This window comes from Malurus melanocephalus, unplaced genomic scaffold (assembly GCF_030028575.1).
Source record: "Malurus melanocephalus ecotype Western Australia unplaced genomic scaffold, MMel_1.1 scaffold_238, whole genome shotgun sequence".
In the NCBI taxonomy this organism is placed as follows: Eukaryota; Metazoa; Chordata; class Aves; order Passeriformes; family Maluridae; genus Malurus; species Malurus melanocephalus.
The window spans coordinates 110,167-124,981 of NW_026623470.1; the positions used below are offsets into that span (position 1 = coordinate 110,167).

Sequence of the window (14,815 nt, forward strand, 5' to 3'; positions counted from 1 at the left end):
TGCTTTCCTCCTTCCCTGCCTGCCTCCCTGCCTTCCTGCCTTGTACTGAAATAAAGGCTTGTTTTCACTTGAGCCTTCTGAGAATTGCCAGCACGTGTCACGAACTGAAATGTCTAATTCCTGGGAATTCACATGGTTTTTGCAGAGAAAYATGCATTTCTGTGGTTTAGACTCAAAACTGAGCCGAGATGGGAATGTGATCGTTTAGATTTGGGGACTCCCCATTTGAACACATGTAGCATTTGAGTGTTTTAGTTGTGTTCGAGATGTTTCTAAAATGTTCTCCTTCTTTTGTTGRTGCTATGTCAGTCCAATGATTTAAAAAAAGATAAAAAGAAGAGCCATGATAATTCCTGTGTTATAGGATTACTTTAAAGATGTACAYGCCATTCAAAGTGGCTTTGATGGTAAACACGTTTGAATACTTGGGTTGGTTTGGTGACATAAATGTGTATTTGTACATATATCAAAAAGCACATACTTGAGTGTCAAGCTGGTATAAACTGGAAAGACCTCTCAAAATGGAGTTGCTAGAAAGCATTTGAAACATACATGATCTACATCTGAAATATTGCAGGGCTAATAGTTCTTTATTATGAAGCTGTTAATTTGGAATGTTGTTTTTGGAGGTTTTTTCCCTGATTTTAGGTAACAGTGGATATTGCAAGTGAAATTTCAAGGCCTGCATTTAGCTCAAGACCTAAGGGTAGATCTTTACATACATCTATGGAGTTACTAACACCAGAACCRTATTTGCGAAAGGTAATTATTCTCACCTTCAGCAGGTCTGAAAACTCTATGCCTAATTCTTTATAGTATAATGCTAAGAAAGTAATATTTTGCTTTTTTAGTTCCTTATATAATTTTGGGCTCTGCAGGTGTCCTAAGGACTTGTGTGAAAGTTCATGAATGTGGTCTGCTTCTTTTGCAGGAATGGAATATCTTTTAATTCAGTTTTTCTGAATCTGTGTTACTTTTCTGTGCCACAAAAATGACAATACAGCACTGCAACCCGTAAAACTATATTTTTACCTGGATTATTAAATAAATTCTGCTTTAAGGAAAAACTTCTAAAATTCTCTCAGTAATATGTAAATGCACAACTGTAGTTGGTTGATGGATGAGTGGTGATGAATAATTTTGCTTTCATCCCAATTGTGCTTTCAAGTTTCAGTTAGAATAAAATTTATTTTGCTCATTAATAGAAAGCATTTGAGCAAACCTTAAAAGTTAAATTTTTGACTACAAGGCTCTTTTGGAATATGTTTGAACCAGTTTTAAAAAACAATTTAAAAAAMAGGTTAATTTTTGGGACCAGATATGTGATAAATTCGTTGGGATGTAGGAACTAGGAGTTGGGAATTAGACATTTAAATTGATTTACTTAGCTGAGTCCAATTGTGTTATACCTCTGCTCATTTGTCTGCAGAATGGGATCATACCTGGATGCTTCCAAGAAGCATGAAAGTATTTTTATAGGTTCACAATTGGATATTGAGGTTAACAGCTGCTAACTCTGAAAACTAATCTTTATGGACTATTGCATGAAAATGGAAATCTCTTGAGATTGATTAATTAATTGGAAGCTTTTCAGCCCTTCAAAGGCTATAAAAAACTCTAGTATGAGCAAGAGATTGAGATGCTACATGTTGCAGAGTTCTCRCAGTGTCAGGAAATGGATGAGGCAGTTGTGCACATAGGCTCTTAACAGATAATCTGTACTCTGCTGCAGCAGAAATTGCAAAAACCTTTGCAATAATTTCCTAGCCTAGCAATTCCAAATCTGACAGTCTGTGGAATGATGAGCTTAGAATCAATGTTAAATCTAAGAAACAGAGCTCTTCATCAGAACTGAAAATGGTTCTTTTATTTAAGAAGTACACTGCAGTATTGTACAGAATTGTTGTCCCTTGTGATAGCATGTGAGTGTTGTGGTTGTCTTCTTCATCCAAAAYATCCCTGTTTTCGTGGTGGTAATAATTTGCATTTCATAGGTGGATCTACCTGTCACTTTGGCTGATGGTTATCAGAGAGGCAGTTTAGAAGATTGCTGTCCAGCAGAAAGCAAAGGTGATGACAGAGATAAAGCTGAAGTAAGAAAAGCTCAGCAAACCACAGTGGAGAGTACGACCATCTCTCCTCAGGAGTGTCTACAGAATCCCAACGAGTTGTCAGGTGTGGGAATAACTAATACTTTTTCGTATCTTGTTCYGACTGGACCAAATATCAAGTTTTTATAGTTTGGGCAAAATTCTATTGATGGAGGGCAAAGAGGTTGCAAATAGGTAAAATTCTAGAGAAGAAGATGTCAAAATCCATACCTTCACATCTCTTCACTATTTGGAATCCACTTTTGAAAGAAATGTTTCTATTACTGACGGAATAGGACAGTAAATGCCTTGTGGCATTCCTAAACTGTGATCTGGCTTAAAAGATCAGGAAAAACCATCTGTGTATGTTCCATGTAATCATGTTAGCAGGCGTTTTTGTTAAGATGTTTTTAGCAAACTTTTCAGAGTAWTCATTATCATTTGTTAGAAACATTATGCCCTAATAGGTGGTCCACCTGTCCAAAAAATTGGAATTTATGGTTATAAGTTACAGTATTTAACAACTGAACAGTGTTAATACCAATAGAATACTTTAAGAATGCAGTGTATGACTCATGGAAGCACTTTCAGGAGTGCTTCATGGAATTCTTCTGTYATTCTGGAAATGGTAATGGATTAATGTTCTGGAGTGTCCAACTATTTAAAAATAGACATGCAAAGGCCAGTAAGTGAAGAAGATGTTTGGATACCATCTTGAAATTTAGTCAAGATTTCATGACAGTATTGGGGCCAAAAGAAATCCCTTGATTCCTGCTCTTGTGTTTAACATGAGTCCTGGTGTAGTAATACATACTATTTTTAAAATGAATCCTCTGTAGGGGCTCTGTGGTGATCCCTAACTGACAAAAAATGTATTTGGTTTATTGTGAAAGACTTTTTCCTGTGTTTTTCAGGATGTAGCTCTAATTCAGATTCTGAAGATGAAAGCACTGAAACACAGACATTGAAATCCTGTTATCCTTCCACAGGAAAACCAGGTAATGCAAAATCAGATAGTACATTTCAGGTGTGTAAAGTGAGCAGTGCAATAAAACCTTTTCCTTYTCTTATTAATGCTTCTAAGAGAGTTTGGAATGGTAGTTGTATTTGTGTATGCCTTATATAGTTTTAGTAAGTGCAACAAATTGAACATGTATAWGAATTGTGCTATTCAAGACATATTGGGTGAATTCTTTATTTAGAGATTGTTTTATTAATGGATATTCATTTTCTTTCATGTTATAATAGAATCTGAGTTTTCTGCAGATTCAATCAGTCTAATAAGGCAGAATTCAGATAGTATCCAGAGCAGCTGGTCAGCAAACCAATATTAATATCTACTGAACAGAAATTGGATGGAACTCAACTTAAAGCATCACTCAGTAGTTTTAGGTTTAAATCCATCTGCTGACTTCAGGCCAGTTGAAATAAGTGTTCTTTTTTTTTACCATCTGTCCTTGGGGTTTCCCTGTAGCTCACTTAGATTTTTACAGCTCTGCCCTTGTTGTATCACTCATCTTTTTATGGCATTAAAATAAACCAATGCATCACAGTAAGTGCTTGGATCAATGGCCGTGTCAAGCATTTGACCTCAAAAGWTTAGAAAAAGAAAGAGACTATTGCAGGACTCAAACACTTGGAAATCTGTGGGATACGGAGAGTGCTACAAGTGTTTCCTCTACTCTGAATATGGAAGCCATAAAAGAGGATGCAGCATGATGCTATAGGAAGGGGAAAAGCTAAAAGTTATAGTTATAATTTGCATATTTAGGGAAAAGAAATGAGACAATATAGAAAACTACCTTGATTAAGTAATGGTAGTTTCTGTCATGTTTCACAGGGTTTGTTTTTTTTTTTATAGCAACATTTTTCTAGAACCAGTATCAGAATCTGGTTTGATTAAGACATAAGTCAAGACTGAAACTCCTCTAATATTTAAAGGCAGAGATATTACAGAGTCTCTCTTAACCCCAGAATTATTAATTTCAACATGTATTCTACTAGTYAGGCTGAAAAAATTACGTTCTTATTTTTAAACTTAATGATTTTTGCTGATACTGTGGAGRTGTTATCACTCTTCCATTATAAATTTGAATCAAATCACTCGTCCAAAATAGGTGACTCTTCCTCTCCCATGCCTCCGTATCCAACTGCTACAGCTCTGAGCTTGATTCAGAGTTCTGTTGCAAAGTCTTCTGTATTTTTCCCTGCCACAAACAGATTTAGAAATTAATATAAGCTTGAGAATGTTGTACTCATCTATGGTTTTGTCAAATTACTTGTACTGCTATACAGTGTTTATTTGGGTTTTTTGTGTTGACATGCTTCAAGCTAACATTAATTTTAAATGTTTCTATATTCTACAGCAGACTCTTCCAACTTGAAATGTTCTGAAGACACAGATAGAAATTCTCTGATTCAAGCAGCTATAAAGAAAATGAAGAAACTTGACACAATACTTGAAAAACAACGTTCTCAGGAGAAAGTAATTAAAAAGCAAGGCAAAGAAATGAGGGCAAAGCTCTGGGAAGAACTTCAGGTTAGAAGAGTTCTCCTTTTTGTGACTGATGTATCTTACAGAATTATCCTATTTTACAGAAGCCTTATTATTAAATAACTCACAGTTGGTTAAATTAAATGAAGAAATGAATCTTAAAAAGTAGCATTGGATAGATTTTAATATATTGACTAGGCCAATATATTATATTGAAAGAAGGCTGTGGTCCTTAAAAATTCCTGAGACCAATTGCCAACCATACAGCTGCCTGGGTGTGGTTTACCAGCRTAGTATTATGCTTAAGTTCACCACTTGCAGGGATGATGTGTGTCAAGAGGCAATGTCTGTGACCCCAGGCCAAAAAGCATTTCTTTTGCTCCAGGGTRACCCTTCCTAGGCCCATCTGTTTCAGTACAGTCTGCTGTTGAAGAAACTGGAGATGCCCTCTGAAGAAGCCATAAGAATGCTACAGCACAAATTCCTTTACCCTATACCTGTCCTGTCCTCTAGCAGTTAAATGCCTTGAAAAAAGTTAATATTTCCTCTGTTTTACATGAACAGGAATGTGAGTTGCTAAAAAAATATGATTGATTTGACTGCATTTCATAATTTCATTGGATTTGGATTTGGATCCACATGCACCTTACAGATTTTCATTGTCTTGTGAAGTGGGTCTCCAAATAAGAGGCAATATGTAACTTAGGATTTAAAGTTTCACCATGCTTTTGTCATAACTTCAGAAGATGTTCAGATAGCTTCAAGAAGAAAATTAAGTGGTAAGGGTAGTTTTTAATAGGGTCTGAAGTTCGTCAGATCTCATAAGCAGACAATGTATTTCACTTTAAAGAATTTACTTGAAATACATGCATGTATCCATACATATACAATTTATTTGTTTTGAACAGTCTATCAGAACCACAGGAAGCCATGAGGAAGTGGAAAACACAAACCAGTTTTTAGCTTTGTTCTCATCGTGGCATGGTACAGATGGTAAGTAAAGAAACACAGAATTGTGGTACATCCTATCTTTTTCTTGGGGTGAGAGCAAGGATTTGAGGTCTGAATGGTTATTGCTGAACAAAAATCACAGCTTGAATGTTGGAAGTACATGCATAATATTGGTAGCAATGTGTAGTTAAAATATTTCAACAAAACTTACTATTACAATGTAACCTGCTTTTATTTCTATGCTAAAGTTTGGGTTACTAAGGGAAGAAAACAGAATTTGATATGGGTGATATTTAGACAGTCTCCAGTAGATGTCAGGATATATTAAAATAACAGTACACAAGTACGACTATACTCCTTTATTTCATTGATATATATGACTGCTCCTTTATTTCAAAAGTAACTCCTGTAGAGACCGTGTACATCATGTGGTTTCTGATGTACTGTACTGACAAAACTGCATAGTTTAGATTTATAGTTTTCTTCCAGCTTGATCTTTATCTTTTCTGTAGCATGCCTTACTTTTCAGGTCTTACTTATTTGCTTAGGTATTTTTTTTATTTAAATGAGTGCCTTGATGGCTGCCCTGGTTGATACTGAAATGGAATACATTTAATATATTTTGCTTTTCAGAACTTGAATTTGATAGAGTTTTAAAAATAAACTGTGTTCGAGAACTATTATAGCTTTTAATATAATTGTGAAATCAAGAACAAGTTCTGGGTACAAAGTCATTAGTAACTTAAGTGTTCCAAGCCTTTGAGGCACAACAAAACCTTCTGATACACTCACAGCAGAAATGTAAACCAGGAGTTAATCAAACAGCCTTAAATTCCTTACCCCGTGCTCTGTTTAACAAAATCATTTGTTTAGCAGAGTCCATTACACTTCATTATTACTGGTTATTGTGTGGTTTTTTGATTGCAAAACCCACATGTAATTCATATAGTACTTTGCAATATGAGTCATTTTCTGTAAGTGCTAAGTGTATAGACTGCAACTTACGGCTCTAACTTCTATTTCCAGTTGATACATTTGAATACTTCAATTGATTTATTTTTTTCTTTGAGTAACTGAAACAACTAGGATGTCTGAACACTATGCTTTGAACTAGGATGCTTTCTAGGCTATGCCCTTGACCCAAGCTGCTTGGAAGTCTAATAATTCATGCACAGGCAGACACCAGCTGTGAAAACCTGGATACTTTATTCTCATTCAGAGTTTTAGATGACGTGCCACATGGTGTCTGCAGAGGCATTTGAACTTCAGGGCCTTGAGAATGTGATTAATTGTCCTCTATGAGCAGTAGTTGTTAAAAACAAGAACACAGCCATAAGAAACAACATATTTATTCACGACTCASACCTTACACTTTCCCCTTGTTTATTTCTTGAGAAATACGGCACTTATGTAATTTATCCAGATGAATTTCTTTACTTTCCAAGTGTGAGATCTTACAGTATGATACACTATGATGATAGATCTTTAAATACATTTCAATTAAACTTTACTGGAAAAATTTCCTTAAAAATCACTCCCATGCTAAAGAAGATGAAATATGTCCTTCAGTATTTCCTGCACATATGAATCCTGAAKATAAAGATTGCTATAAAGCCCAAGAAAACCAGGGTAAGCTTTATTAAAGGTATAGTTTGTATTTTTAGAAATGACAAAACAACATGTCCAATGGGTGGGTAATGGAGATTCAGCCTTTGTGACAAGGCCACTGAAATGGGAAAAAGCAGGGTTACTTACTGAAATGGTGACAGTTTTTATTTTTTTGCAAATGAAAAAAGAGAATGACTTATCTTATACATTTTACTCAACATGGTAAGAAAATTTTTACTTTTGGGTTTATAAAACCATTTTTCTTTCATTTCAATAAGACAAAGTGTCTGATATATTGTAAAATGTATCATTGAYTCTTCATGGAAATCTTTTAAAAACTTGGCTTTGCTACTACTCTAAGGTATTGTAGCTTTTAATAGGCTTATATTTAAGAAACCATCTAGAAATGACAAGTGCTGAATTGAACTGCAACTGTTCTGCAATTTTCAGGCAACTAATTTTATATTTTATTATGCTGATTATTGAAAAGTCTGCATTGCTTTCATGAGAAGTACTTTCTGGCAAAACTSAAACACCTTCTGATTCTTTTAGAGAGCATGTATTATCATGCACTGTKTAGACACTTCAAATGCTGTTAGTGRTGTAGTATGTCCAGCACATGAAAATAAATGGAATAGTGCTTCTCTGCCTCTGTTCTTTCCTTATTTGAAATTCAAATTTGTGTGGTTGAGTAACTTTTCACATGTGTTGTGATATAAGAAAAATAGCTTCAGCTGCCATTGCTATCAGCTGCAATTGTTTGTTTTTTTTGTCAATTACCATTCTATGTAAACAGAAGGAATTTATCTTCCTGACTGGCTAAGAACACAAAGACATAATAAAAGGGCATTTCTCGAGGCTGAAGCATCAAGGCCAGCAAAATCTCTGCAGTTTTGTAGAATGTGACTGCATGCTTGAATTTTTAAACATGGACWTCATCTCCTTTATAATTTTATCCCTGGTCTTAGTTCAGCAGTATGTGACCTTACCTTTGTGGGCTGGAGCTTTTAATTTCTCTTTCTGCCATGTGTCTTCATTCCTCCCTTAAAATGAAGCTTGACCCTCAAAAAMATTTGTGAGTTGCGCTGGAGTGCCCTTGAATAGCAATGGCAGGTTTCATTACCAGTATTCAGTACAGCATTGACTTCTGGAGCTTCCAGTCCAGGCATGGTTGGGAGTTGCTATCACTTGCACTATTTTGAGATGTTCTGCATGTTCCTGCTTTGGGAATRCGTGAAGTAGAGATCACTTACAGCTTGTGAGCAATATATTGCTTTAAATGACTTTTACTGTTTCTGCTGGAAGATTTTGATGTGGTGTCTGAATAGCTAAGACTTACTGTTTCGGATTTCTGTGTCACAGCTGTCATAAAGGCAGACCCTGAACAAGATGAGATGGTGGAAAAGCATGTATGCACTTGTTTAATGCTATTACTTCATCAATCTCATCAAGATTTGTACCAAATCTTTGAAATATGTGCCAAATCCACCAAAATGTGTATGCAAAATTTGTTAAGYTGCAATCACTCTTTGAATTAACCATGGGAATCTTCAGTGTATTCTTTGTCTCAATTATCCATGTCTATCCCTTCTTCCTTGAATATTCTGAGGTGTTATGTGTGATAGCTCCCTCTTAAAAATGTTGTTCTACAGTCAAGTGAAATATGAAGCTTAAAATGATGTATATCTTGTGTGTTATGCTGGTATTTGGTGTGTTCTGCTCCTTTCAGGATGGAACTTGTCATATTTATATTGATTGTTAAATTCCTATATGATCCAGTTCCTTTACATATTGAAGATGTTGCCTGCTAATGGTATAGAAAGTTTAGGATGCTTTCAGTAAACAGTTGTCCATTTGAACTGTGAGGGGTTTTCTTGGTCAGATCCAACACCTCATTACTTTAAGGTTTGTGTGTAAAGGATGCATGGAATTTATTTCATATCTYTGGGAGTTTTTTTTCATTCTATTCACTCTGAAAGAGTGAAGAAGAAGAAGAGTTACTTCTGTGTAAACTCTCATAGCCTGTGTTCTATTATCTAATATGTCAAATTAGGKTTTTTTTTGCATGCAAATAGCCCACCCATTTTTCAAATTTTTGCTTTCCAGAAAAGCAAAAACTAAAGCCTGCCTTTGAAGGAATTATTGAGATTTAGAACGAGATTGTGTTTGCTTAGACTTGTTATTTAATGTGACAAATATTTGTTGTTCATAAAGGAATTGTTATTTTAAGCCTGGCTAAAGTCTCTGGAAAACAGAATACATGCCGATTTTTTTCTGTCATGGATAGAAACCCATTGTTAGTAGAAGATCATGTATCTGTTTAATAGATTTACAACTCTATGATGAGTTTTATTTTTTAACAAAATTTGTTTTATAAGCTGTGTTATAATAATATCAACTATATCATCTGTTTTTCAGCTGTTTTATTTAGAAAAATGTACTTGATATGTCTCCAGATAGTTCTGTGGTTTTCAAAAAAATTGTTGTCTGGTTTTGTAATGATGAGAAAACTGCTATGATGATAGGGTTTGAAAGAATGCCGTGGCTTTTAAGGCCACCATGTTTAACATTCTTGAGGTCAGAAATCCAAAAGTATTTTAGCCTTTGTAACACTGAGTGATCTCATGTAATAAAAAGATGAAAAAACAATTAGATTCTGGCAATAATATGTTCTAAATAAAACAATATTATTTACATGAATAATGAAAACACCATACAAAAAGTTTGTCTATTGGCTATATGTTTGCTAAAGATTTGAATGGGATTGATGTTATTACAGCTCTTTTTGAATCACAATAGGAATGATTATAACGTAGCAATTTTTCTTCCTCAAACATCAGATTATCCAAGTGAATTAGAAACAGAAAAAGCAGCAAAAAAAATGCATAGCAAAAATAAAACCTACCAGCATTTCATTAAAAAGAACATTGAGGTAAGCATGAAACCAATAACGTTATTTTAAATGTTAACTAAAAATTAGTCTGTAAGTGCTTTTGAAGACAGGTTATTTTTTAAAATCAGGAACATTAAAAGCTAATTAGGCATAAATAAAAAAATTACCTTTCTGTTAAAACTGTTATTTATGGCAGAGGATAATACTGCCTCTATGTATTTTCTAAAGAGTACTGGAAACTGAATYATTCTGTTTGTGCCTGGACATAGCTTGTTTTGAAGGTAATATCCTRAGGCCTTTTAAGAATGTATTTACTGTTAAGTTGAAGGACGATGTCCGTATGCATAGATAAGGGATAGATATACAGGTTGTTCATGTGTAGCCTGCATGAGACCACTCTTTGTCAGAAAATACATCTCTAAATTTTCCTGTTTTTTTTTCCTGTGAGGGCCTAGTAGCTATTTTTCATCCAGTGAAAAATATTTGCCTCTCTGCTATGTCAAAGACTAAGATAAGATTATAAATTTATTSTATGTAGGCTGCTGTATTTTTCTGTAAGAGTGATAATTTGTATTATGGAAATAAAAAGGATTTGGATKTTAATTACATAGAATTCAAAATCTTTGTTTTGGTTGTGTTTGAGCTAGTGGAGTTCTAAAGGATTTTTTTTCCCTTTTGTAAATACTTCAGCTAGCAAAGGATTCAGGAAAACAATTTGTTATGCTTGAGGAAGAAAGGAAAAGGCTAACTGAACTGTTGAAAGATACAGAAGATGTAATTGAATTGCAAGATCTTGAGGTATGACAAATTTAATCTGTACTGTCCTGTTGTATTTGGCTTATTTTTACATTAAATGTAAATTTGGTCTTAGTCCTACCATGAAATACCTCACTGAGATATGAGAGAAAATCTGGACAAATYCTGTTAGATTAATCTCCAAAAATGAATTCTCACTGGTTTCCTTGTTAATTTTACTAACAGCAGAACCTAAAATTAAAATTAGGCACAGGAGAAAGGGTACTTAGAATGACRCTTGTAGAAAATGAGCTATTTGCATAAAATGTGAAGTTGTGGAGTATCAATCTGAGTGGCTGGTGCTGTAGTCTAGGGAGAAAGGCCAGCAACTATTTTCAAAACACAACAAGTGTTTCACAAATGATAAATGGACTTCAAAATGCAGCAGTTTGGGAAATACGCATTTAGAAGGCTTATGTGACCCTTTAGCAGGATAACGTGACATCTTTCTATGGCTTCCAACTCACTCTGTCTTTAAAGTATATAAAGGAGAAAAAGTCTGCTTAAATCTATGCTTTTATCTAATATTGTTAAACAGTGCACAGTCTGCATACTTCGGTGAATAGCAGGAGCTGAAGTGATTGAAAATAATACTCATGGAGAGTAAAAAAGACTATTTGATTGTCCCACCAATCACCACTTCTAGGAGAATCTGCAACAAAATGATTATCAGTAATGTGAAGATATCAAATAATCTTTTCATGTCCAACTTACTAGAAGATGGCCTTTATTTCTTACTGCTTTGAAGGGAATATCRCAGTGAAAAAGTTCTTGGGGGCTCTGTTGTTTTACAGAATTATTCATAGAGCTGCTAGGATGGAAAGATTAAATTAATTTGAAAAATGAATCATACTAGGAGCTTACTTTTCAAATACATGGGGTATCAAACATGCAAAGATACATAGGACAAACATCTTCAAATAATGTAAACTTTATATAATTCTTCAAGCAACTTGTATGTTAACAAGTAAGAAGAAATATAAACGCTTTATATAAAGAAATTAGGTGGCCTTTCTGATTTGCTTTACATTAGAATTTATATTAAGTCTATGAACTTCTTCTCTATATTTCTAAGTATATATTGCATAACAGTATCTAAGAAGAAGGATGTGAACTCTGTGTAGAACAAACAAAATATATCCAAAGTCCATTTTCTGTTTAATTTATATAGCTAAAAATTATCTGGAGTAAATTATTTTTTCAGTAGCTTAAATAACAACTTTGGTGTAACAGAAACAAAAGCAAATGCAGTGGTRTTATTTCTTCCCATAGTTTGTTTTAATTTATTTTCTAACAAGGTGRTGAAGGCATCCAAGTGGTGATGCTCTTCATTACTCTTTTCTAGAACTTRTCTAAGATGGATTTTACAAATTACTGTTTCAGGATATGGGGTAAGGATGAGCTCATTGTTTTCTTCATCTGAATCCAAACTGGTTATGGAAACAGAGAACTATCCTACCCATGGTTTGTGACATTCAACAAATGTATAATTTGTCCCAGCTTCAGTGTGATTTCTAGACTGAAACTCATTTGGTCTRTGGTTCAAAACTTCTTTTTGCTCTAGGGAAACTAGTAAATAGACACTGTTTTGGCATATTCAGAGCTTTATAGAGCAAATATCAGTGGAGGAGTACTGTTAGTCAGGAAAACCTAAAGGACAAATGGCTGAGCTTATATAAATGTACAGTGCTGAAATAGTAATTGTTCTTTGGCAGTTAATAAGATAATATGGAAACATATTCTTTGCTGATTATTGATTGTTGATGCACAAAGGTTTGAAACTCTCAGTGCTTTTGTTCAACATGAAAAATTTCAGCTTCTGTAAAATTGCACAAGTCTTCCAGTTTTACTGACATTTGTTCCCTCACTTTGAATAGTACGTTGTATGCTAATGAATTGTATGCTAATACAATTTTTTGGACATGAACACTGAACTTGCAAATTAAAATTTTTATCTGCCTAAAACACTCATCAACTAATGATGTTGCACAGATATGTTTGACTTAGCTGACTTAGTTTAGCATTTAAAAAATGCAATGAAAGGTTCATTGACCTAATGTTTAATCTGCTGGTTGTAAGAGTCGATTTTTATTGTGGTTTTAATTTGTTAATTTGTATATTAGAAGAACAAAGTTAAAGCTCACTGGATTGTTATTTAATCTTTTATCTGRGCATTTAGGAAAAGATTGAAGGTGTTCTTATTGGATCTACTTGCAACAGGTTTGGCACTGCAAACCGATGTAAGGGTGACAAAATGTTGAGCTGAAACAGTACTTTWTCCTGACTTTGAGCAGGGAGAAACTAGAGGGAGAAAATTGCAGAGAATTTAGGTTTTGTTTTTCTYCTCTTGGTGGAAAAGTCTGTATTTGATTTACAATGCTGTCTCTTCTGTTCTTCTTTCCTGATCAAGGACATGTTTCAATGTGAGAAGATAGTCTGCAATTTGATAAATGTCATCATTTAAAGATCTGAAAATGTTTTAAACAACCTTCTAAAGGTTTTTGCAATCTACTGATTGCAAAAGTATTCTCTCGTAAGTGTAGTTACTAGTGTTTTCCTTTAAGCCAGTATATATCACAAAATTTAGAGRTATTTATGCAAAATAGCTAATGCAAAGTCCACTTTTTTTGCACCAATTCTCAAGGCATAAAGGCAATGGGAAGTGGTAGCATTTGTACACAGTTTGTATTTGGCACGTGTCATCATGTTGTCATTTATCTATAGAGATTTTACTGTTAATATTAGATATAAAGTAGATCATCTCACAGGACATGTRTGTTGCCATATGTTCCTGATGCCATGGACAATAATTGTATTTTTTGGGTTGCTCTAGTCTTCACTAGATCATCTCTTTAAAGAAAAAGCTCCTAACTCTACTATCAAAGTAGAATAAAAGAAAGGATAATAGTTATTTAAACCTGTCTAGGCTGATGGATTCTTCCTTTCCCATATTTGAATTTTATTCTGGTGAKGCATTTCCTGTGGCTGCTTCATAACAAAGATCATGAGGAAATTATCAGCTAATGAGTAATCTAGACAGCTTCAAATTGACCCAGGTAACTGTCCCACTGATGGCCTCTTTCATCTTATTTTATTCTGACTTTTTAAAAAAGCTGGGGCAGTCACACTGGCTGAAATAATGTTTTGAAGGCTGTCAATCAAAGCAGATCTGGCTTTCCTGTATGAGTRCCTCTGTATGGTGTAAAGTGGATTAGATAACTTCATTTGACTTGTAYTACTAAATATGCCAAATACCCAAACAGCACTTCTCACTTTTTGAAAGAATATTTTCTGAGTGTTTAAAATATTTTACAAGCATTTATTCATGCTAATCTCAATTGTCAAAGCTGAAGCTGCAGGGGTATAATTTGTTTCAGATGTTCCATAGAAAGCACTGACTGTGCTGTTATAAAAGTATTGTTCTGAGTTAACACACAGGAAAMATTGACAGGACAGAAGCTTATTTTCCAAGCAAAGCTATCTTGAAAATACAAAAGAGAATGTGTGAGTCCATTTCACCCTGGAATAAAACTCCTACTGGGGTAATTTGGATATTTGGTGTATGGAGTATAGACACTGAGCTGTAGCTAATGAACCCAGTTACATTTTACTGGACTCCTGTTAAGTAATTTCTGTGGTTTTGCACTGTGATCTTCATTCTCTGATTAGGGGTGGTTAACATGACATGAATGTAGTGTCATGCTGAATACTTATTTTTTGGTGGTCACTGTCTCACCTGAACAGATGTTTCCGCAAAGCTGGCAAGCTGGCAAGACATTTGTGAGTGGTTCCTTTGGAGTCAGTTCAGGTCTGGTCAAGCTTATTAGTTGTGTCTCATCATACTTGTATGAGAAAGCATTAGAACTGATTTTGTTTCACAAAAACGACTCTCTCTTGACTTTTTTTTTCCCAGATTTATTTTGAAGATAATATATGACAGGTGTTTGGGATATGCTTTTTTCCTTTTTGCAACTAGTGTGCTTT

General features: G+C 34.4%; 1 protein-coding gene across 1 annotated transcript in view; it reads left to right on the forward strand.

Annotated features, from left to right (window-relative positions):
- The first annotated feature begins 634 nt into the window (after window positions 1-634).
- The window catches only part of FSIP1 (fibrous sheath interacting protein 1), a 65,138-nt gene continuing 50,957 nt past the window's right edge, over window positions 635-14,815 (forward strand). Inside the window, exons 1-8 of the mRNA XM_057375096.1 lie at window positions 635-762; window positions 1,995-2,175; window positions 3,005-3,088; window positions 4,457-4,629; window positions 5,493-5,577; window positions 7,066-7,164; window positions 9,984-10,075; window positions 10,727-10,834. Coding sequence (XP_057231079.1) covers window positions 727-762; window positions 1,995-2,175; window positions 3,005-3,088; window positions 4,457-4,629; window positions 5,493-5,577; window positions 7,066-7,164; window positions 9,984-10,075; window positions 10,727-10,834 — 858 coding nt within the window. The 5' untranslated portion in view covers window positions 635-726. The remainder of the gene's footprint in view (window positions 763-1,994; window positions 2,176-3,004; window positions 3,089-4,456; window positions 4,630-5,492; window positions 5,578-7,065; window positions 7,165-9,983; window positions 10,076-10,726; window positions 10,835-14,815) is intronic.